The 25,106-nt window shown below is 41.3% G+C and overlaps 1 protein-coding gene across 1 annotated transcript; it reads left to right on the plus strand.

Annotated features, from left to right (window-relative positions):
* Positions 1-311: 311 nt before the first annotated feature.
* Positions 312-25,106, plus strand: colgalt2b (collagen beta(1-O)galactosyltransferase 2b). The gene is made up of 13 exons (XM_080474103.1): positions 312-377; positions 1,092-1,381; positions 15,445-15,555; positions 16,151-16,268; positions 16,711-16,845; positions 16,930-17,134; positions 18,368-18,487; positions 18,845-18,918; positions 19,121-19,227; positions 19,671-19,803; positions 20,538-20,665; positions 21,024-21,230; positions 24,155-25,106. Exons 2-13 carry the CDS (start codon positions 1,146-1,148, stop codon positions 24,426-24,428), a joined length of 1,848 nt encoding a protein of 615 aa, XP_080330229.1. The 5' UTR covers positions 312-377; positions 1,092-1,145; the 3' UTR covers positions 24,429-25,106.

A 25,106-nucleotide genomic window follows, 5' to 3' on the forward strand; every position in this document is an offset into this window, starting at 1 on the left:
TTTCCAGACTGTTGAAGATCAATGACAAACTCAAAATCAGACTCATGAAATAAGTCAACATTCTAAAAGTTTTATTGACTAGAGTTCCAAAGAAGGATCCTAAAGAGTAATTGAAAAGCATAAGCATAAGTCCAAAAATCTTAGGTTTGCAGGTTCAAATCCCACAGCTGACGTGTCACCCCTGCGGCTCCCTGAGCAAGACGCTTGGTCCACATCAGCTCCCTATAGCGCCCCAATGTGGCCACACCTCGGCGTCCTAGAAGATGGAGAGAGGGAGGGACTAAAAAAAAGTTTCCCAAAGTATGATTGGTAGTATTTAGGGAGGGCAGACAGGAGGAGCAAGTGTGCAGCGACAAAGACAAGACAAGACAAGACAGGTGAGTATCAAAATAAAACAGGTAATCCACGCAGACTTGACTAGGACACAGAAGGAGACCTGACACAGACAAGCAATAAAATATATATAAGTACAGGAAAGATTCATCTTCACAAACTTAGATATAACACATATAAACTAATTAATGCATTGGCTATAAAACGGAAGAACAAAAGATTCAAACAGTTTAAAATGACTAGTGTACAGAGTAGCGACTGTGTATTGTTGCTCGTGTGGATTTGTTGGGCTTCTCTCTGTAAAAAGCACCGACAAATACCTGTGGTGTATTTGATGCTTTATAAATAAATAAAAACTTTAATGTGTTGAATATGAGTAAAGTTACATGTTTGAAAAAATATCTTTTTCGAGTAACTATAAAGACTAGGTAATTACAGTGATGTCAGTATTTGTGATTCGGTGTTACCTGCTCCTGGACATAAGAATTGTTTTTATATTAGTGGGACGCGTGTTTGCTGTTTAGGTGTTGTAATATTTAATTACAACTATAATCATCAGAGGGTGGGGATGGCATTACTGCACACTCCCCTCCGCAGCAGTGGGGGTGTAGGAGGGGTAAAAGAGGTAAAAAGCCCTGAGCGCCCCCCTCCCTACCCCTCCCCTCTCTCTCTCTCTCTCTCTCTCTCTCTCTCTCTCTCTCCCTGCTTGGCTCACTCGCTTCTCTCTCTCTCTCCCTCACTCTCACTCTCTGTCTCAGGCGCAGGACTCTGGCTCCAGGTCGGGAGAAGCACCGCGGAGTCTGGAAGCCACGATGCGGGCTATCGGGGCCACGGGAGTCGGTGTGCTGTGGGCGCTGCTGGCCGCCTTGGTGCCCCTCGGCCGCTCAGAGCTGGCGACGCTGGTGCAGGAGCAGTTCAAGCCCGAGTCGTCCATGCTGAAACCAAAGGTGATGGTCGCCATCGTGGCTCGGAACGCAGCGCACAGCCTGCCGTACTACCTGGGCTGCATCGAGAGGCTGGACTACCCGAAGGAGCGCATCGCGATCTGGTAAGAGCTCTAACGGGGACGCAGGAAGGTGACAACAAGACGCGCGGTGGAGTTGCACCTGAACCTCACTTTGAGTCTCATTCGTGCAACTGTCGCAGAAAGTGCGAGTTGCACAGTTTACGCGTTGTTTCAGCCGTGGCCTCGGGAGACCACGCGTAACACAGTAGAAACGCAAGGTTACGTGGACGCTGTGTGCAGTGAATGCAAAGCAGCGTGTGTCCGCGTAATTATTATTACAGGTCGCCAATGTTGACATGGAGACCTGTTGCTGCGTTTTACGATGTACCTGCCTTGCGTGTTTACCGGCATCCAAATTGCCCACTTTGGGAGGAGATGAAAGAGCTGTTGTGCACGTTAAAGTTTAGCTTAACCCTTAATCACGACTGCCTCCACCTGATTCAGCAAAAAACCTGCTGAAACGAGGCTTTAAAACAGCAGGACTGGTAGCGCGCGCGCCAGGTAGGGACTTATAAATCTTTTGTCTAACAGGAGCAAACTGAGATAATAAAGGCATTTCAAAGAGGGACCCCGCAGGTGAAGGGATGAAAGGAGACATTGAGCTGGTCTGACAGCAGGACGAGGGGGCGTGTAAGTCCGGGCAAGCCATGCGTAAAATGTGTGTGTGTCTACGTGTGCGCTGTGAGCGGGCGCGCGCGCGTGTGTGTACCCTGATGTTGTCTGGATGGGTCTTTGTATCTGGCTCAGAAGAGAACATCCTCTGAAATCTCTGTCTATAGGTGGATCATCAAACTACAGATTAGATGTATGAAATCAGCCACACATTCAGAGCATTTGTACTCTCACTGTTGGTCTCCCAAAGCCTTGATGGCAGTCTTATATTTTGCAACCCACCCTTCCTTTGTTGACTGTCTTGGTATTGTTTGTGGTCCCCCCCCCCCAACACACACACACACACACACACACACACACACTCTCTTGTAACTCAATACAAGGGGGGATGGGGGGGGGGGGGGGGGGGGGGGGGGGGGGGGGGGGGGGGGGGCTTCACTCTGCAGCTCAGTGCCAAATAGACTGAGCTGAAGTTTTGTGAGTTGTTGAACCAACAGAGGAAAGACCTCGTCAGTTATGACTGGCATCCCTCTATTCTGCAGTCGGTGCAGACAGAACAGAATCATGATGGATTTATAATAACAATTTATGATCCATAATTGTCTGTTTTCCAATTGACAGTAACATAAAAGGTGATGGGAGAATAATGATGAACTGGTGACTTGTCCAGGATGTCAGTTTTTGGTCATAAATATCTTAACTAGTGGTTTTGCAGTGACATGATTAGCATTAGAAAATGTAGAATGTAGAACTATTGAATTTAAATAAGTTTTGGATTAAAATCTTCAATATTAGAGTCTCTAAAAAGAGATATTGGTGTAGGTAATTGGGACTGAAGATGCGTCTTGGATAGCTTTTTTATGAATCAAACAATGAACCCTGTTCTCCTTAAGTTTGGACTTTCAGATGATGACAAACTCGACTGTTACTCAACTGTTTTTACGGTATTTTATACTTTGACAGTATAGAGTAGCTCAAGGCACTAGAGAGACGGGCTGACACAAAGTTCTCCGACTGGAGTTGAGCCAAATACATGATACATGTCTTTACCAGCAGGCAAGTGGGCACTTTTTTTTATCACTGCTCTCATCTGATCTGAGTAGATGAGGGACTGTGAAGCTACAATAGTTTTCAGGAACTTCTGGTTTGCACACCACTAAAGACTTTTCCCACTTTTCTGTCCTATTGTCCTTTACCTAATTGAATCAGCCCAACATGGAATATGTCCCCACTATTATAATAAGTGTTAACCTCAAATGTATGGGAACTTGATTTTAATCCCCCACTTAGATAAAAATCATCCATATTGCAATGTCTTGCTGTGGCGACCCCGCAGCTGAATAGACGTTACTCAGGTGCAGCGGTGGGCTTTAGTTGGGAATCGCTCGCTGTTTTAAATACAGCTGTGGCTGCCTGAGCAAGACCCTGAACCTACAAATGCTCAGGAGGGACATCCGGCGTGAAAGTTCTGCAAAATCAAATTGTGGATCATGTAATATACTGTAGTGATGCTGAAACACACACTCTCACATGTATCTCACACCAATAGGTGGAGGAACAGGAGATAAGGAGGATGGACATAATTTATTGGAACAACAGGGCTGTGACTGAATAGGGACAGACACTGGAAAGAAGACATTTTTTACACTCGGGCCATGCAACATGATGGACATGTGAATATAATGGTTACAGGGGTGCCAGAACAAGTGTTCTCCAGAGAGTAGCATTTACATTCTTTTCCCTTTACGTTTTGCAAATACAGCATAATAATACATTAACATGATGATAGAATAAAGAAGGCATAAACAAACTGAATTCCCAGCAACTCCCAGAAATAACAATATGGGAAGAATTGAGCATTATTGTTCAATTTGTAAGTTTCATTCTTTTATAACTGTTTTCATAGCGGGTTTTAATATGACAAACTTGTGAATCTTTTAGTTTTTTTAAACTGAACATGTTTCCGCTGATCGTGAGATGATGGGATGACCACAAATCACAGATTGTGTCAATTACCGGGCTAATCTGATCAGATCTTCTCCACCCTGTTTCTTCAGCTGTGACTCATACTGACAGTTGGGATGGTCAGTGAAATCTGCTCCCCCTTGAAAGATTCCCCTCTACAAGTGGGCATGGTCTCCCCGAGAAGTGGCAGAGCAATGAGAAAAACTCTCACACTGCTGTTAAAAGGATGAAAGAATGCAGGGAATTAGAGGACGAGGGGGATGGTTGGGCAGAGAGAGGGTGGTCAAAAATGTTGGGAAATCACCCAGAGGGCATAGCAGGTTGTTTAATCCACATTCCCACAGAAGCTTGACTAAATCCACTTGCCTCTTCACTTATTTTTTTTTAAATTTCCATCCATGTGCAGCCACCAACAGACCGTTTGTGAAAGGGAGCACACTAATGGATAATTCACAATGACAAAACACACCCGGATGTGGAAACACTGGATCTGAGTTGGACTCGGGAGTAGAGATGATCTATGTGTAAATGTAAATGTTTTCTGATTAAGAAGAATAGTTTTCTGTTCATGGCAGCTCAGACAAAATGAAGACATTGAATAGTTTTATCTGGATGCACCAGAAATTTGAAGTCGAGTTTGCCTCTATATATATATATAAAAACAAAAAACAGCTGCACTGCAGTGGTGAGAGCAACAGAGACGATAAAGGAGATAAAGACCGATTGCATACATCACTTATTGATGTTAAGGAAAAGTTAAGTGGTGTTTATGTCAGCTCTTTTTTTCTCTCGCATCCATTAAAGTTGCTGCTCTCCATCAGCAGCTTCGAAGGGAATTATAAAGCATTTCATAAACAGTGAACTGTGTCTTTATGTTGACACTTGAGGCACATTACAGACTGTTAAGCATGGACCAGAGTCCTATTATTTGCCTGTTGCGTTGCTTGTTTCTGGCTGCTTGCTGCTCTGTGCCTGCCGGCTGTGTTCACGTGGTGAAGTGCTTTCACAGGTGCTGAGTTTAGGGGTCGAGGTGATTTGTGGACTTGTCAGAATCTAACTCACCCTGGATATCTGAGGGCTGACATCACCGATTTTGCATTCTCACTCTCACAAACTTGTGTTGCTTGTTTACTTCTTTTAGTTTTTTTTTTAATATAACCACTCATTCCAGTTTTATGACCCGCTGTCACTGTATTAAATACAGAAGAAACAATGACGTTTGGGCTTTGTGGTTGGAGCGTTCAGTGTTTCTCATTATATTTGATTTATAATGATAATAGGTTACCACAAAGCAGCTGAAGAATTCAAACCATGGCTAATATATATATATGTATAATATATAACATATATATATTTATTTTTAAGCAATGAAGGCATTTATAAGCCCTGATGGACCCCAAAGCCACAAGCCTGGTATGACTGTGCAGTGAAGAATTTCTTTTACTGTGGCCTAAACACATGCTGGAGAACTCACTGACAGACGAGCCAGACACTATAGCTGCTGTCAGGTAATGACAGGGCTTTTATTTAGCTGTACGCTGCACCTAGTATATCACGCTGTGAGGGGGGGGGGGGGGGGCTATAAGATATGATTTAGCATGTCTCAAACTAAATATGAATTATTTTGACTAGTGTTTCTGTAGAAATGACCAGACCTTAACAAATTGGAGTCAAATGCTGGGTTACAGTCTGTGAGATTTATGCTGACTACACTGTTGAGCCTCACAGTGGCTTAGCTGGGACGAGTAGCCAGCCCTGTCTTTGGAAGAGCCTACTGACGTCAGTCGCGAGCTTGGCATCACCGGCAGGCACACCTCTTCTTGATGATAGAGGCTAAACAAGAGACCTCGCCACACCTACAAGTGTCAGGCTCATATTTGCTGCAGTTCGTCAGATGCTGACAGCTGTATTTTATTGAGATAAATGCATGTCATAAAGCTGTGTGGTTGGTAGCTAATCAAGACATACCTCGAATTGTCCAAATATCATTAAACGGAATTTAGTTTGAACCACATATTAAGATCATTATCCTTCCCTTTGTCTTGGTGTCAAACTGGACCAGGCCTCAAGGGGTTGCAGTCTTATTTTTAGTCTAAATTAAAGACAAATGTCAGTGAATTGTTGTTTATTTAAAAAAAAAAAAAAAAAAAGGCATTTGGGATTTTCCAGATAAAACATAACCGAACCACTACCTCACACCAAGACAACAGATGTTATAACTTGTGATTAGAAAAAAAACGTGGTTTCAGCATTGGAGCTAACCTTTGACCAGTTGGTACTAGTTTGTTAATACTAGTCTGTATTAGTATTTTTCTCTGATTGTTTCTATGGTCAAACTATTTGTACTCCCAGAGAAATTATAATTTCATATGAATGAGGAATTTGGAGCCTTAAAGTTTAAACAATTATAAATAAGTAATGGTTTTACACTTGACATATTTCTAATCGTAAAAGTAGAGGACTAAATCTACAATGAATTGGCCTATTTACTTAAAAGGTCAATTTGACAATTTTTCTGTTTTAGCAGTCTCATTGTGCTTTACAAGGTGAGTCGCAATCATCTAGCATACAGTCGCTCTTGCACGCAGGCACAGATGCAGGTGTAGGAGCAGCCTGGTCTACATTGTCTTGGCCAAGGACGCTTTGACATATGGACAGCATGCGATCGGGGATCAAACCGCCGACCTTGGGAACGGAAAATGAACCACAGCCACCCCAAGTTGTGATCATTATAAAGACAACCGGATAGTTAAAAGGCATCTACTGCACGAGTTCATTCTGCAAACCTTTTCACATTTAACATAACATTGCAGCAACAGAAAACTCGGTGTTCTAAGATCGACACGTTCAGTGCTGACCCAATAAGAACAGCACTCGCTTTATGAACAGTGGAAATGTTGGAAGATAAAATGGAACTGAAAAAACCCCCAAAGATAATCTAATTGTAGTTTTCACGAGTTTGTAAATAGATAAATAAATAAATAACTGATAAACTGATATCTCATCTCCACCAAATTTTAAAATAACTAAAGCCAACTAGCTGACAGGATGTGATGGAGACTGTTCTTGATGAGTCTTTAAAGTGGTTGATTTGGTGTCTTGTCCCCACATAATAGCATTTTTCACCGCCACATCTGTTTCAGTCAAAACGCCCACCGACATCCATGCGATGTGGATGCACTAACTTCGTGCATTATAGAGATGCCCATTTTCCCCCTTTCGTTGTTTAAAGATGTCATTATAGAAGTCTAACAATGTTTGCGGGATCAACGTTTTTGCTTTATTTTGCTCTTTGTGAAATAGATCTATTCTATATTTTTTGGTCATTCCCTCTGACAATAGGGAAAATGAAAACAAACAGGGTACGAACCTCATCAGTTGTGTGATGCTGCACAGTCGCCTTTGGGCTCTTCCCATGCCAGGTGCGTCACCTTAGGGATCATTCCTGTGCACTGGCGCACTGGTGAAGGAGCATTAGCTGGCGGTGTTGTCACGCAAGGACTTGGCGATTTCACAACAGCCCTCTCAGCCAAGTGCACAAGACAAATCATCAAAATGTGATGTCAATGCGATGTTTAATGCAGACAGCACAGACTGTTTGGAAGTATTTCTGGCATGTGTGTGTTTGCTATGTCTCAGTTGACAGTATTGGTGTTCCTTACTTCAGTTAGTTTTAGTATTTCGTGTTCAGATACAAAGAGCGTGCCTGTGAGTCTCTTTCTGTACGTGTGCCTTTGATAAATATGTGTTTTCTGTTACACATGTGTGTGCTCTGCTTTGCTCCTTTTGCTTATCCTGTTTCCATTCATTTTCCCATTATCCAGTGAAGCTCACAGAGTGCCAGAACAGCAGAGTAACAGACCCAAATCATCTCTGACCTCCAAATCAGTATCACCTGAGCAACCGTATTTGCAGTCGCATCTAATTTGTGTGAAACTTCAAAGGTCCCAATTTTAAGATACATTTCAGATATTCACCCTGGCAGTTCCCAGACGAGCTACTCATGAACTAACTAAATCTTAGGCGTTGAAAAAGATACCTCCATCCTTTTGCCACAGCTGGGCAGTTTGCTTTAACGAGCTGGATTATCTGCAACTGATGCTGCACCCATGATGTATCTTCTCACAGCTGTTTTTTTGTTTTTTTTTTAAACAGATGCTTTAAATGAATTGTGCTCACTTTTTTACAGACCAAAGTCTCTGATTTCTTCCAAAAAGTACTTAGTACATAGCTGGCAATACCTTGTTGCTCCCCACTATAAGAAAGTATGCGAGAGGTACAGTTGCACGTGTTACTAAGAAGGGTATAATTATACTACTACACATCGCTGAAGCTTTAAGCTCTAACGCATTAGATTATGAGCCTTCTTAAAAAAGGAAAGGAAAGGTGTAAGAGCTGGGTTAAGTAAAACTATACAAGCATGTCAAGGTGCATTTCATCTTTATTGTTTGTTTATGTAAACAAATTCCAGGAAGCACAAAAAAACACTACTTTGTTAAGTCTGTACTTATTTTGTGAAGGCCTTCATTCCCAAAAAGTATAGATAAAATAAAGATTAAAGAGCTCCTCTTAACTTCACGGTGGAACAGGGATTAATGCTCTCGTCTTACAGTGAGAGAGTTGTGGGTTCAAATACACGTGTGTGTGTGTGTGGTATGCTGGGATTGGCTCCAGAACAGGATAAAGTGGTTGAAGATCATACAACAGTAAAATGTAAAAACCTATAGCAACATTCTTTTATGTAACAATATAGACGAACATGTTTGTGTTTAAAAAAAAAAAAGAAAGAAAAAGCTGTTTGAGAAGGGTGAAAGTTTGAAGTAATGGTTTGCCCTGGTGTTCCATTTGGGGCATGGGTTATACCATGTGGAGTTTGCATATTATCCCTGAGCATGCATGGGATTTCTCCTGATTCTGTTGCTTCTTCCCACAGTTCAACACCATGCTTGTCAGATAAAGTGGTGACTCTCTGAACATGTGGACAGGTGTCTGTCTGTCTGTCTTGTAATTTGACTGTGACGGCCCGGTAAGATCACTCTGGACATGCTGCAGCCGCCAGGAAACCTAATGTGAAACGGTTAGTATAGAAAATGGATAGATGGAAAGACAAAAGTTGTCAGAGGAATAAATAGCCAACTAAAACACAAACACCTGAAGTCTTTCGTGCAGTGAAAATGTTTTTCAACCTCTATAGTTCCACTCTATTTTACTACATCTGCAACTCTAACATGTAGAAACTCTCACTGTTTGTTTCAATCAAACTTGTTTTCAGTGGTCAACTAATGGTCATGAAATTCATTGAACTGAAAATGGCTAAAAGTCTGAGTACACAGTATATTTGGGAAAGCTGATTTCAGATTTGGAATAAAACCAATTTAGTGATCAAGTGAAATTGGGAGTGTCCATCTTTACAGCAATGAAGGAACCTTGTGCCAAGCAGTAGAACATTTTATTGTCATGGCGGGGAAAGGATGGCGACGACATGACGTGTCTGTGGGTGTTTTCTTCCAGCTGACGGCGGAGTGCGATCACTAGTGACAATGCGCCAAACACAGTGACCTCAGAGAAGGTATTCATGGGAACTTTATCTCTGCAGACCATCACATACCTGTTTAATCAGGTCCAATAAACATCAAGCTTTCACTGCCCACTCTGAGCTTTTTCAAGCTTTCTCTCTCTTTCCGTGGTGAGCGTTGTTTCTGTGCTTGGCTTCGGATTGTGAATTTTGCCCCATCTGTCGTAACCCACTTCCAGCAGTAGTGTCAGAGCCAGGCGTCGTGGCAAGCGTGAGAGCTGGCGAGCATTTAAACACAATGGCATCCTGATATGAGCATTCTCATCTGGAGGGGAGTGACGCCTGGATGGAAAACAAGCTGGAAGTGGAGTGGAGCAGCACTGAAAGAGAGACGACGAGGAAGGAAGTGGTCCTCTCTTCATCATCCAGCTGAAGTGTTTAGAGGAAGATTCTCATCTCTAGTGTAGTATTAATTAGAAAGAGGAGCGCTCATGTTCTCAGAGGAGGAAACTTAGCAACATTATTCAAATTAATCAATTTCACATATTCAACTCTTTTTTTTAACCTTTTCCTTTCTAAAGACTATTTCTCCTTTTCCTTTTGGTTTTGTCACTCACTTTTTCTCATAACATCCATAGTAGATTCTGTTATCGGTAGAATAAATGTTACTTAAACACAATACCTGTACTTGCATTTAACAGTGTTTTGCACCTGCTAATGTACAGAATGTAAATATTAGCAATGTATACTCATGAAAACGCTGATTCTTGCTTTGTCGGGGCTCAACTGTTCGACCTTTTAACTCTGGATAGGAGGCCTTTTAAAATATATGAGAATAACACTGGTAAAACTGCAAGACTGATTTGTAAACATGATTATTATGATTATTATCGGTTCTGAGATTTTTACATTAATGCAAACATAATCCTTCTCCAAAATAATGTTTGAATATTTGACAAAACCAACTTTGCTAAGATATTCAACTTAACTTACGTGCAGAGTATACAAGGGGTAAAGAAAATGTTATTTGAGATCATAAAATAAGAACCCCTTTTTTTCCCTTTTGAGGGGTATATCTCGTGAAACATAAGGACGCCCGTGGGTGTATAAATACATGCTCAGAATAGGCTCCTTGTTGAAATGTATGCACATTGAACAAAATAAGTACACATGACATAACAGTTGCTAATACAAATATGTCGAAATGTAGTAAATACCACACAAAACATTTGACTTTTACACTAGATTGCAGGCTTCTTTTTATATATTCAAGCAATTAAAAAAGTTTTCATTTAGCATTTACCGATAATATGAATACATATATGAAAAATCTTGAATATGAATGTCAAACATTACACTCGAGTGCAAGCCTGCCATCCTTAGGTGCTTCTGTTGACCCTGGGAGTCATGAGGAATTTCAGGCAAGAGGTCAAGTCTCACCGACCAAACACCGTCCTCCCCCTCCATCTCTCTACCTGCTGCCTCTGCTCTCTTTCTCCTTTGGCCTCCAGAAGTCCATACGGCCACGTCAGCCTGTGGACCATTCAGAAAAGTCAACACAGACACACACATACATACATGCTGGCAGGGCTATTTTATTCCTAAAGGGATCCATGTTCAGGTCTGAAAGATGCTTTCTTGCTCCTTAATTGCATGCAGCGCCCCGTCATTATTGCAGTGATACCGGATAGTTTATTGAATCAACAGTCGGCTGATATGAGCCTGCTGGTTCCCTTCAGACTGGTGTTTACCTGAAAGGGCTGCTCTCAGAGGCGAGCCTCTGTGTTTAAGGTCAGATCAGTTTTCTGGAATGGGCAATCATAAAAGGTATGAGCAAAAGAGCCAAGGTGAGCGATGTGAGTTTTGTTATTGTCTTGCTTAATCTTGTAACATATAATTTAATGGAATCCCGTGGAGCTGATGGTATTTATCACTAGATGACAACGAGCAGAAAGATTTGCAAACAATGTGTAAGAATCTAAAAAGATTAGTCACAGGCATGACATAAAGATTACAAAACCCCAAACCATCTATTCAGTGATAGAGTGGTGTTGTGTGTAGGTGAGGCCCCGGGAAGCATGTGCTGTCCAGATGCTGATCATAAAGATAGTCAGGGAGAGAGGAAGCCTTAGCCCAAAGCTGCAGGCACTAGAATAATGAGGCTGCAGCTGACTGTAAACTTCAAAAAAGTATCGTGGAGACACAGCATGAGGCATGAGGGAGAGATATAGACTTCTGGAGGAATGAGAAGGAGAATGTGAGTCGGAGAGTTCATATTAATGCATCTTTGCGCTGGGCTGTATCCTATGGTAACCTCTGCTATGCATGGATGTGTGCACACCCATCTTGATTCCACTTCCCATAACCAGATGGATAAAATACCCCAGTGGTTTAATACAAAGCACAACCCAAAGCTTTTAAAATGAGCTCCTAAGACTCTTGTGACTTGGGTCACAAGTGGCTCATCTTTATTGACGATCACGGAAACTGTGGAGAAAAAGAAGTATAGCATTGTTGTCTCCTCCAGAAGAGTGAAAAGTAAGTGAGATGGAGGAGAGCACACGTTAAGGTGCATTTACAGGCCACAATGCATCCTGTTTGTGTTTGGAATGGCCGATGAAGCATGTCAGAGAAACAAAGGCCCCTCTTTGTTTCACTGTGTTTGTTTCGCACATTCACACTATGTATATGCAGCTTTGTCGAACACACCACCAAGTTTCACATATCCTGGAATCCTGACGCACACAGAGATGCAATGTTGGTAATGGAAAATCACACAGTGTACTCAGAGTCCTGGGAGCTCCGCGGGGCTGGGCAGTACGAGAGGCGGGATTACAGTATGTGCTTGAAATGAAAAAAATAAAAGAGTCAAACAGCAACATTTAATCTAAAGAAGGGATGTCACCCACAATGGACTCGTTTTAGACTTTTATCACTGTAGGAGGAAGCGTTACTCATAGCATTGCAAACAAAAGAAATCTTTAAAATTGTTATATTCAATGGTGTGTGTACTGATACTACTGCAACGAAAAACTGGTTTGATATAGACATTAAATGATCTTCCTACAGTTATCATCACCCGTCCAACTAAAGTCGACCTCTGCAGTGCATGAGTTTGCTGATAGGCAGCCCAAAATGAAAGATCCACCCTACCTTCTATACTATATGGTGTTACCATCATGCTTTTGGGACAAAGCAAAGCTTTGTACTGAAGATATCAAAAGTAAAAGAATATCAATATCTATCAATTTTTATGACGTTTCAGAGAGAAATATGTTCGTCGGTGTTAGAAAGAAGTCCAATAAGCCAAATCACACATCCAGCAGCACTCAGGGAAGGGCATTAAAGGAAAAGTTGGACTTCTTTTGGCTGGCCAGCAAAAGTCCTGGCTGAAATTCAACTGAAAACGTCTGTTAAATAGGTGAAATTTGCCATTGCGGAGAGGACTCCATCAGCCTCTAAAGAGTTTGAGTGTTTTACACTTGAAAAGGGTCAGAAACAAGCAGCGGTAAGAGAAAAGATATTTATCCACTGTCAAATTATTATGACCGTCGTGCATTGTAAAGTTCATATTTCGATTTTTCTCAGAGGGAATGTTTTTACTTACTGGTATTTTTATGTAGTTTATATTTATCTATTAGTGTGAATAGTAACCAAAGTAACCAAAAACTAGGAGCTCCAGTTATACCGAGCAGCACTGCATGTATTGTAGCTCAGTTCTCTTCTTTTCTTTCAGGTCTTTTAATATGTTTTTGCTCCTTAAGCTACTTAACAGATTTGAGGCCACAAAATAAACGTGTGTTGGTAAAAATCAGATTAACTCTTAAAGTGACTGTTCTTTGATTTGAGAAAGAAAACTGCTTTGAGATTTAAAGGCAAATTTGCTATTCATTTGTAAATTTGAATCTATAGATAACCTGAATACAGAAATGCACTGCCAAAATGCAAAAAATAAAAAAAGCCATCGTATTCAGATTTTATTAAAGGACGCAAAAGCATCATCAGCATGCTAGTGTGATGTTTTAATACAAAGCCTTGCGTTTGAGATATTTGGGAGTCGTTTTAATGAGCTCTGTGAGGAACTGATTTTCTAATCAGAACCAGCTGAGAACATTTAAGCAGGTTTTTTCTTTTAACTTAAGTTTACTACTAATCTACAATAAGTAAAAAAAAACTCTGTTTGCCCCTCCACCTCACTGACTCTTCCTCTATGTACTCTCAAAACATACAATATGTTCCCACTTCCTTCACTGTGTACTGTTGGGTTGTTGTCTTTGTGCCTCACCTGTCAGTAGTTACATGTTAAATCTTGGCCTGCAGCAACGTCTGTCGTCGGCATGTTGGAACATATTTATTTCCTCCGGTAATTTGCAGTTTGGCTGCGGCAGAAGCATGTAAATGTATGTGCACATCTGCTCATTACCAGCGAGTCAGGTGTTTCAGCGTGATAAACTCAACAGCCTCCCTTCCACATGTATGCGCCTGCTTATGTACAATGTCACTGTTAAGACACATACTCTGAACTTTTTACACCCACTCTGACAGCTGGGTTGAAAACCTAAACTACCACGTTTGCAGTACATAAATATCATGGCCATACTGCAGGAAAACAAAGATTTCCCAAGACACAAAGATGAGCATCCTCATCTGCCAGTGCAGGTATGCACATGCTGGTGTACTGTTAAGATTAGAGGCCGCGTGACCGGGGCCCGCTCCACACCTGTTTGTTATGCTTTATGAGGACTTTATCTGTCCCACTGAAGATGATTGAAAATCCAAACACGGGGAAGATTTAAGTCAGTCTCAGTCTGAAACAAGACTGCACATGTCCTGGTGTAATTTCTATTCATGTATGTGATTTGTCGCTGTGCATCGGAGCAAGTTGTTTCCTAACTGTTCTAAATGTGATCATCTATTCTGTATTGGGAGTATATTTCCTCAAAAAAAAAATGACTGTATGGACACAAGTTTGTGTTGTTATCTGAGTCCATCCAGCCTAAAACTGGGTGTGCTTTTGGAGAGAGTACAGCCAGGAATATTACAGCAAGCAGTGGAAAACTCCAGCTCACTAGTGTGCTTGTTTGTGTGCACACATTCATTTATAGCTTTCTGCTTCACACTCCAAAAAGGCATTTTATGATGAATAAGGATAGCGCAGGAGATTAATTTTGGTTTTTGGATATATTTACAAATGTGAAGTGATGTAAAGGATGCAGGATCTGTTTATGAAATCATTTTTTACTGCACAAAGTCAGACGCTTACTCTTTTCTCCTCCTTTCACTCACACATTAGTCACTGTCTTTTGTGACTAATTTCTTAAAGCAGAGGTGGAAATCTGTGCCGAGAAACAGAGAGTCAAGGGTAATGGGCAGCAGCCGCTGACTTTAACATCATATACTTTCTGTATATGTGCGTTTGTATGCTTGAACTTCTATCAGTCACATTTTGGTGTGAGGTTGTTTGTACATCGTGGCTCAGTCTTCACATTTAAATTAACAACACTGTTGACTGGCTTTTTGCATTGATTTTTGACCCTTGTTCCTCCAGGACCTGTTTTTGTTGAAAATAAATGAATAAGAGGGAGTGAACTTTAACTTGTCAGATTATTTTTATAAATTTTTTTTAACCATATTGAATCATCTCTGTCTGCACTGTGGCTCCTCATATTTTGTGCAGTTAATTAAGCAGAAAGGAGGCTTGTCAGCTCCGAGTTTTCCTTCTGTAGCATCAGACAGTAATTAGACCAGATGTCTTCTTCCATGACATATTTTCTGGATGTCATGACTCAGAGTGTCACAGCCTCGTCTTTGTTAAATCAAGTTAACGACACTTTGCAGCTCTCCACATTACGCCTGACTCTCCTTTACGTCCACTTCTTTTACGTCCCACAAAACTCTCTTAAGCATTTCTTTGGTGGGTTTGTTTGCGTCCAAGTGTTTAGTAGATACAAAAACTGTGTGGTTGTTTGAGAGATGGAATCTGGATTCAGTGTTGTTTGGTTTAATTTTGTAGGGCAGCAACCGATCACAATATGGACAACACCACGGCCATGTTGAGAGAATGGCTGAAGGGAGCTCAGCGTGTTTATCACTATGTGGAGTGGAGGCCGATGGAGGAGCCCAGGTGAGTCCAAAGCACTGACAATCATCTATATTGAATAAAATGTTTCTTTTCCAAATGTTTTTTTTCTATTCATTCTACTATTATTTGTGTAGCTGAACAAGAGAGAAAAAGGTAAGAGGAAAAAAGAAATGCTGTCTGCTTCCCCACAGTCAAATTTCCACACACCAGCATTACCTACACACTCACACACACACCACAAACAAAATAAACCAAACAAATAAAGACGTAAGCACTTCCACAAAGACTTTCTGTTACTGCAGTGTCTACGAAGCCTTAAAAACAAATTCCATTTCGTCCTTTGGCGCTTTGCTTTAATGCCAAATTAAACCCCCTAAAATTTAATGGCCTCAACTTTTTAAAAGTTGTGTGTCTTTCTTTTAACAGTTTGGCAACTTTTGTTTTTTAATAATAATAAAAAATAATCACTTTTTGTTTGCTGTGTATCTCGTTTTGTTCAGACAAATTGCAACTTTACACTTTTTTTCAGTTTCCTGAGTTGCAAAATCTTACTAGTTTTTTTAGATGGGTTATATTGTTGTTGTTAATAATAAATATACAGTATATATATTTACAAGCAGTTATTTTCTTTGTTCAGATCCTACACAGATGAATGGGGTCCAAAGCACTGGCCTCCCTCCAGGTTCAACCATGTGATGAAGCTCAGACAGGCAGCGCTGAAGGCAGCTCGGGAACGATGGGCCGACTACATCCTGGTAACCTCTTTGAATATTGATGTGGAGCAGCACGTGTAGTTAAACATTTGGATTTAACTAGTATACGTATATCCCAATAATGTGAGGAAAAAAGTCACAGGACAGCTGTGAGGTTTCTGCATGGAATCGCTTCTGTCTTTTCTGCAGGTTTCTGTTGGGGAACAAATGCCTTTCAACGTCAAAATGTAACTTTAAATCAACTCCACATATAATCTAACTCATATTGATGTGTGGAAGTAGATTGATGTAAAACGTAATATTTGAAAAATGAAATGATTGTGTAGAACTCAATGAAACATTAGAGAAACGAGTCCCATTCAGCTGGAGCTCCTACAGCATGAAGTTATTTCCCATTATTAGGTGATAGTTGATCATCAGATACATTTGTGATGTTTTCGGTTTCACTATTTACTTTCTACATTCTGACTGTGTTCCCCTTTAGTTTGTAGACAGTGACAACCTGTTGACCAACCCTGGTGTCCTGAACTTGATGATTGCTGAGAACTTGACCTTGGTGGCTCCTATGCTGGAGTCTCGAACTCTTTACTCCAACTTTTGGTGTGGCATCACTCCACAGGTAAACGTCAGACTCAAACTCACCATCCATCAATCACAAGGTCAGTATATTAAACCCTCCTGTTGCCTTCCCTCGCTCTGTCAGGGTTACTACAAGCGAACCCCCGACTATCAGCCAATCAGGGAGTGGAAGCGGCTCGGCTGCTACGCTGTTCCCATGGTGCACAGCACCTTCCTCTTAGACCTTCGTCGCGAGTTGAGCAGAGACCTGGCCTTTTACCCCCCTCACTCAGACTATAGCTGGGCATTTGATGACATCATGGTGTTTGCCTTTTCTGCACGACAAGCAGGTCAGTTTGAAACCTCCCACCAAATCTGTAGCTGAGACACAAACGTACCCTAATAAGATCACTTAAATCAGCCAAGGACTCATCGGGACAGCTCTGCAATTTACTGCAAACAAGCATTTGATTATGGCGACCGGTAACTTTTTGAAATCATAGTGGGAGTCCTGTTCGAGTGAACTGGTTACCTGAGCAAAGTAACCCTCATGTTATTCAACACGGTCCCTCAGCTATCTTAATAATGTGCTCAGCTGTTTCATTTTGTTGTTGCTCTACAAGCACAATCTCATCCGTTATTAAAAAGGGTTCATGAAGTAATGACATTGAAAATAAACAACAAAACCACTTTATGTGTATATCAAATGTCAGCAGGACTGAGAACAATCAGGATGAATGAGACACTCCTCCTCCAGTAACCAGGAGGTTAATGAAATAGTAACAGAACGGATCTTTATTGGTTACAGTGGCATAATGTCAGTGTTAATGCTTACAATCAGCCTCAGAGAAAATTACACGGAGACTTAATTGTTTTTAAGACATTGTTGTGATGATTCTTATATTATGCAGATGTGCATATCGCAGGGTTTATGGTTGGTTTTATGTACATGCGTTGAATTAAGACAGATGGGTAAAAGCATGGATAAAGAGGTCCACATGTGTTCTTGACAGACTCTGTGTCTCTACTTAGTTTTTGTAGATTTGTGTTTAAACTCGTGACTCATCAATAAGAAGCAAAAAAGGACTGTTTACATTTCAGTGTCCTGACAACAAGACAGTCTTGAAAAGCTCTTAAAAAGCAAGCAAAGGGTTTTCACACAGACAGGAACAGACATGAACGACACCACCTGAAAGACTTTTCTTACTCCCTAATGTTGCACGACACAGTGAGTTTTCAGTGTAATATCGCATCCTTGTTGAAGTTAATCCTCACGTGCACTTCATTGCTCATATCTTACTTTGTCTGATACTTTTGTTCAACAGTGTTACACTTTACTTTGGACCAATGTAAAAATGTAAAAATGAACACGTATGAATGTCTTATCCTGTTTTTGTTGCGTTCACCCCTCCTCTCTGTCTCTCTGCCCTCTGAAAACCATTTGATAGTGTTAGGTGTTTAGCTGTAACGGTTAAAGTTATGGTAATATGCCACGAAATCTTCACGCACAATCCAGCCCCACAGCTCATGCTTTACCATCGTTTTGGGGACAGTGCCTTTATTTTTTTCCGTGTGTTTCATAGGTGTGCAGATGTATGTGTGTAACAGAGAACACTACGGTTTCCTGCCCGTCCCTCTCAAGGCACAGCAAAATGTGGAGGATGAAAACGAGAGCTTCATACACACCATCACAGAAGCATTGAGTGAGCACGCACACACGCACCTGTTGTGACTTTACAATCGGTCGCTCCCGGATTATTTCCCTTCTCTGGCTTGTTTCTTCTACTCAAACTTCCTGACCCTAACTGATTGCATCCTGTAAACTCTCTTCTTTTTCTTCTCTTCCATTCTGTCTCTTTTTTCCTCCCGAGCCCCTCTTTCTGTTTATCCACCACTCACCCACCGCAGTCTTTCATTGCTCCCAGTTTGGCCCCTTTCGCCACGCCAGCATGGACTTTACAGAAACTAAATTAGATAAAAAAACACAATCCAGAGGAGGTGTTTTCTAATTCTGTTTTTGTTGTGTTTACCCCTCCTCTCCTTCCTCTCTCTGTCCACAGTTGATCATGACATTGAGCCCTCTGAGCACTTGCACTTCCCGTTGTCACTGCAGAGCAAGATGGACTTCGAAGAGGTGAGTTATGGGAGTGATAGCTCCGCCTGCAGGAACAACTCAACAACGTCCTGCATTTCAATTATTGCTCTGAAAATGCTCGGTGTGCTCTTTTGGACCTCCATGCCAACACACAAACGCACAAAAAGTAATTGAATCATTTTTCAAGAAGTGAAAAAATACTTTTTCTCTACATCCAGTTTTGCGTTGTCTTATTGTTTAGATTTTCCTGATAAACCTAAAGCGTCGACTGGACAGGAGAAGCAGGATGTTGAAGACAATGGACTCGCTGGGCCTCCACGCCACGCTGACAGACGCAGTGGACGGCAAGTAGGTCAACAACAAATGGAGTTGCATGCACACGTCATGAAAGCAGCCTGCATTAATCCTGAAAGACGTTTCTGCCTTCACTTTGTGAAATTTAGTCTAGTTGGTGTAACAATTCAGACCAAAAACACCAGTGTTGACTTGATTCTCAACTATTACCACATTTTCTGACATCTATATCCAAATATTTTGTGTGGGAAGAGATTGTGTATTTGTAGTAATATGCTTGACTTACTTTTTTCGTCTCGGTGCTTACTTTAAACCAGTATTGAGAACGTCTTAATCCTTTTTCCAGCTTTTCTTTGCCTGGCAGTGTGAATTGCTTGTTGCCACCAGCTGGGTGGGACTCTGCTGTGAAGCCATTCTGAATGATGAAGAACTTGCAGCATGAGTAGATGAATGGCAAAGCTTTACCGAACAGTGTCACTTACCCATCTCTCTCTCAGGGCTCTCAATACATCACAGCTGCAGGCGTTAGGAATAGAGATGATGCCGGACTATAAGGACCCGTACTCAGGTCGAGTCCTGACCAGAGGAGAGATCGGCTGCTTCCTCAGCCACCACTCCATATGGACACAGGTAAGGGAAGATCAGGTATTCTTATTTGTGTTGAAATCTGCTGAAATATCCCTCCACAGACTGTTGAACATCAGTCAATGCCAGGTTTGTCCATCTGAAGTGGTCCTTCATATGTACACAGACATAGAACCAGGATTACTAGAGCCACAATTAATACCTCTAAGTATAAATGTGAAGAATAAACCGATAATGAGAAAGCTGACAAAGCACTTTGACACATTAAGGTCTTTAAAAATATAATTCGACAGACCAAAAACAACTAAATAAATGAGCACCAAAGCTATGCTATGGCTCACGTCCTCTGGTACAGAAACAGTCTATACATCTCATGGCGACGCAAACTAAAATGCCTACAGTACTTCAAATAACATACATTTTACTATCTGGCTGATATGTTCATGCAAATAGATCTTGTCAGTATGCCATGGAATAATTTGCAAACCTTTGAGACGCTTTGCTTTTTAGTACACCCACCTCAGTGACATTATAAAAAATCTGGCAAGATTTCACTCCCTAATGTAAATAATATCATTTATATACCTGATACTGCTTCATTAAAACTTCAGAGCCAATTATTGTACACTCTCCGCGGTCTATAGGATTACTTTTATGTCACATCAATGACTGCCAAATTTAACCAAATGGGGTAACAAGGTAGACATGTTGGAAAACCATAGCTTTTAGTGCTTTCACTTGAATTTTTATGTGTGTGTTTTGTCTTTCCTGACCATCAGGTGATAGAGCGTGGCCTTGACAAGGTTCTCGTTTTAGAGGACGATGTGAGGTTTGAGCCGAGGTTCAAACGAAGGCTTCAGGCCATAATGGACGACATAGACAAGACCCAGCTGGATTGGGACCTCATGTGAGTATGCTTAACTTTCTTGTCTTGAATATGCAGACCAACAATGTTTTTTTTTTTGTTGTTGTTTTTTTGGAGGGCCTTTTATGAGTTTAAATATGTGCTCTTTTATGTGAAGCCTCATTATAAGTAAGTAAGTAGTAAAACTGTAAAAGAAACAAAAGACTGGAAATGTATAAAGGGGTAGGAAACATAAGTTTTACTTCAACCTACTCCTTTTCGAATTGTATGTACAGTATATTACTTTCTTTTTATTTTTTATTTTTTATTTTTTTTACATTGCATTGTACAAATTCGAAATAAAGACTACTACTACTATTATATGCAGTAACACGGTCTGTCTGTCCCGTTTGGTCTTCAGCTACGTTGGGCGTAAGCGTATGCAGGTGCAGCAGCCAGAGCAGTCAGTGGACGGCGTCAACAACCTGGTTGTGGCTGATTATTCTTACTGGACACTCGGCTATGCACTCTCACAGAAAGGAGCCAGGAAGCTCCTGGCTGCGCAGCCTTTCACAAGGATGCTGCCTGTCGACGAGTTTCTGCCCGTCATGTTCAACAAACATCCAAAGTCAGTATTTACTTGAGTTCCCTTTGATTAAAAATTCCATTGCTCAAGTCAAATGTAGTCACTCTGAATGTGTTCTGAACAACATAGACACTCAACACAAAATAAGACTGTTTTATGTATAATGTTAAATGTAGAGGGACAAAAGGAAGAACTTTTTTTTTAAACAGTCTGGATAAGTTAAATAGGTAAGTATTTACCGAGGGCCAGAAATACGTGACTGCAGGTGCACTGCGCTCTTACATAAGAATAAATCAGGTGAAACAGAACAAACGCGAAGATGCAGAAATAAAAGTTAAATTTGAAGTACAATGTTGTCACAGATGGATCCTGTGCATCCACAAAATAGACTCAAAGACTAAAATAAATCAGCGTAGAAAAACTAAATGACCTACTGTACAGTAATTATCTATACATAGATACAAACACGCATGTTGGTGTCCGTTGAGTGACTTTTGTGACTGTGGCGCAGAGTGGCACCAGAGTTTGTGTTTTGTTGGTAAACCACAGCCTCCATCCTGCTGAGCTCTGTGCAATGTTCCCTATATGTCTCTGGCTCCTTTTTTTTTTTTTTTAACTTCATGCTGTCCTTCTCTCTTTCCTTTTCTTCCTAACACCACCTCCCTCTTCTTCTTCTGTGCGCCCCTCACACACAGGCACTGATTGTTCTTGGGGTTCAGCGGGTACGGAGCCCGACACAGGACACAATGCATGCTTTTCTGTTTCATATTTACTTGGGGATTCCTATCGTGCCTCTCCTTCAGGCATTTGTGTGCTCTCTCTTTTCCGTTTCCTACCTTTTCTCCCTCAACCCCACAATTTGCGTAACACCTTTAAGGGCACTTTTATCTTTCACCATGCTTGTATTGCACTTCTTAACTCCTTTTATGTTGTCCTCTTCCTTACCCCTCCTACACACACTAAATGCACTTCTCCACACACCTACCGTACACCCTCCTTGTGTCACCCTCCTCCTCCTCCTCCTCCTCCTTCTTCTCCTCTCTCTCTTTGAGGAATGTAGACCAGCATGGCTCTTCCTGCTGGTCTGAGAAGGGGGACAGGATTCCCATTGATGGAGCTCAGAGTGTGGGGGTAGGTTTGAGATGAACACTGTGCAAGTGTGTGTGTGCACTACTATATAAATACATGGAGATGTGTGTCCAGTGTGCAGTGTATAGATTACTAGGCAAATATGCTGTGTGTATTCAACATTGAGAGAAGGTGAGTTTGTTCTTAAAGTGGGAGAAATAGGAAACATAGATAGAAATGTGGAAAGGTGGCAGGGATATATGTAAAATGTCATGTATGTTGGTTAAATAAACAGCAGGGATTATAGTCTTTGTTTGGATTGTGGGTATTATGTCAGATGTGTTATTTTTGTCACTCTGTTGGCTTCATTATAGTTTTCTGTACAATTCCAATTTCGCTCAGAGCATAGCATGACTATAAACGCTGTGTAAAAGGCCTTATTGTGAGGAAGAGGTGTGGCTACGGCCGTCCTGTGTATATTAGCTGAGGTCCTTTGAGAACTAATAAAGGTGTAGGGTTTCACTGTCCTGGCAGAGCACTGACGGGCTTTAAACAGATGATTGGACAGGAGAGAGTTAACCTCTCTGTGGTGACCTCTGTCTGCGACCTCCTGACGCGTCCAACCCAAACAGTCCTGCTGTGCACCAATGGCACACTGATAGGATTAGAGCCAATGGGACTGTTGTTCAGATCGACTCGTGAAGGTGTGAGTTTGACCTGATTAGATCAAATGTGTTTCATTACTTCTCAGCATCGTTGCTCTGCTGTGGTATGCTGCTGCAGGTGTTCGCAATGCATCATAGTGTACAGTGGATAGATGTGTCTTGTGTCTGATTGTGACAGTCAGCCAGAGTTTAACACCCACATGGTTTCACTTTTGAAAAGCATCATATTAAAGACTCGCTATCAACATGTTGCTGTTTATATGCTATTTACTCTAAACTGTGGGCAATGTGGTTTGTTCTGGAAATGGTGGCAGGACCTGAGGTCCAGATGCCAAATCAGGAATTACAAGTGAGCTTTAATTGAGACTGAAACCTTTTCCAAACTAACAAAACTGATTTATTAAAACCCCTACCTTTTCCATTTACCTTCCATTTACTCCCACCATACCATGCATTACCATTTCATAACATTACAAATCTTTAACCTTTCTGAAGCCTATAGTTATATACTCATACTACTCCGACCACTTCTCACGTAACACATTATACAATATCAAAACCGCAACAAAATGTGAGGATTATGACAGAAATGTTTCTGCAGTGGAGAAAAGCATCCTGTTCCTCTTTTGGACATCCTGTAAAATTGCTGTCTGTGGTGAAGTTAAATTCCGGACACTGGTCTTCCTTTTTGCAGGACTTCCAGTTGATGAGTCAGAGGTTAAGAGCAAAAGTCAAGTGCAACAGCAACAGATTTAGCTTTTGTGACCTCTGGCATACAACTGTCACAAACAGAGTGAGATGGTAATCATCACAATGCAGGTGGCAGAATACTGTCATTACATACAAAAGAAAAGCTGTATTTACAGGCTCTGTGAAAGAAATTTAATATATCTTTTTGCTGCTCGGGGGTGTAAAGACATCACCTGCTTTTATTCCACTTGTCTCCCTGTCATTTCGAATAACAAAAGTGGTGGTTTAAATAAATACTCACTTGTTGCAAGTTCATATTTATGAGGATTATCTCTGTTTCACATCGATGTAAACTGGATCTCTTTGGGTTTTTCAGACATTACGGACAAAAACAAATAACAGACATTTGTAGAGAAGGAAAGTAATTATTAGTATTTGTCTCCTCTGTCTTCTTCACTGTTCAGTACTTGTATTTTTTCAGTTTGTATTTGCTGGTGTCTATTTTAAATGTGATATATGGTTTGTTTTCTCTGTCCTCCACAGTGTTCAGTACATGGCTCTCTATGAGCCACGGGACCTGAAGGCCTTCTCTGTGGAGCCCCTGCTCATCTATCCCACCCACTACACCGGAGAGCCTGGCTACATCAGCGACACAGAGACCTCCACCATCTGGGACGACGAAGCTGTGGCCACAGACTGGGACCGGCAACATGCTCGCAAGACAGCGCAGCAGGGTCGCATCCGGTCCGTGGCACAGAACAGTGTCACGGGAGATTCGCCCCCTCCTGCAGCCCGGGCGTCACGTGATGAACTCTGATACAGAGATGTGAAACTCAGAGAGAGGGACTCGTGGTCATGGACGCACGTGGTGAATCACACTTGGAAAAAAAAGAAGAAAAAGAAAAAGAAAAAACACTTGAACTTGCAAGAGGACATTTATTTACGAACACATACACAGATAAACGTGAAGAAGAAGAAGAAGAAGACGAAGAAGAAAAAAAGAAGATTTTGACAAAATCTTTATTTATTCCTTATGCGCCTCCTCTGTGCATGTGGAAACTGTTATAGCATTAAAAGGCTCAAGAAACACATGGAAGCATAATTTTACAGATGTGAAAGTTGAAAAAATATATGTTGTTTAAAAAGATTTTTGTTATTTAAAGAGAACATATGTGCTCTTAGGGTGACAGCTGAAGAATAAATGACCTTGAAGCTGTCAGAAACCAACTCTTCCCTTGTGAATGTCAAACTGTGCGTCAACACCCGACTCAGCATCCGCGTGTTCACGCGTGCACATGGACATATGCATGCATTGAAAGAGCTGGACTGTCTCACTTTGTGGAACATCACATTGACTCACAATCATTTCCTTTGAGACTTTCTCTAACCTCAAGTTCAACCTGCCTAACCCTACCGGAACTATACCTCTTTTCCCAACCTTAAAAACATGCAGTGTGTTGATTTGCTGTCTTTTCCCATAAACTGGTATATTCCT

This window comes from Lipophrys pholis (assembly GCF_963383615.2).
Source record: "Lipophrys pholis genome assembly, chromosome: 10".
NCBI lineage: Eukaryota > Metazoa > Chordata > Actinopteri > Blenniiformes > Blenniidae > Lipophrys > Lipophrys pholis.

Coding starts and splice junctions, on each gene's coding strand:
- colgalt2b (XM_080474103.1), top strand. CDS start 1,146: ATGCGGGCTATCGGGGCCACGGGAGTCGGTGTGCTGTGGGCGCTGCTG. Junction 17,135..18,367: donor CTTTTCTGCACGACAAGCAG/GTCAGTTTGAAA, acceptor TGTGTTTCATAG/GTGTGCAGATGTATGTGTGT. Junction 19,228..19,670: donor ACAGACGCAGTGGACGGCAA/GTAGGTCAACAA, acceptor TCTCTCTCTCAG/GGCTCTCAATACATCACAGC.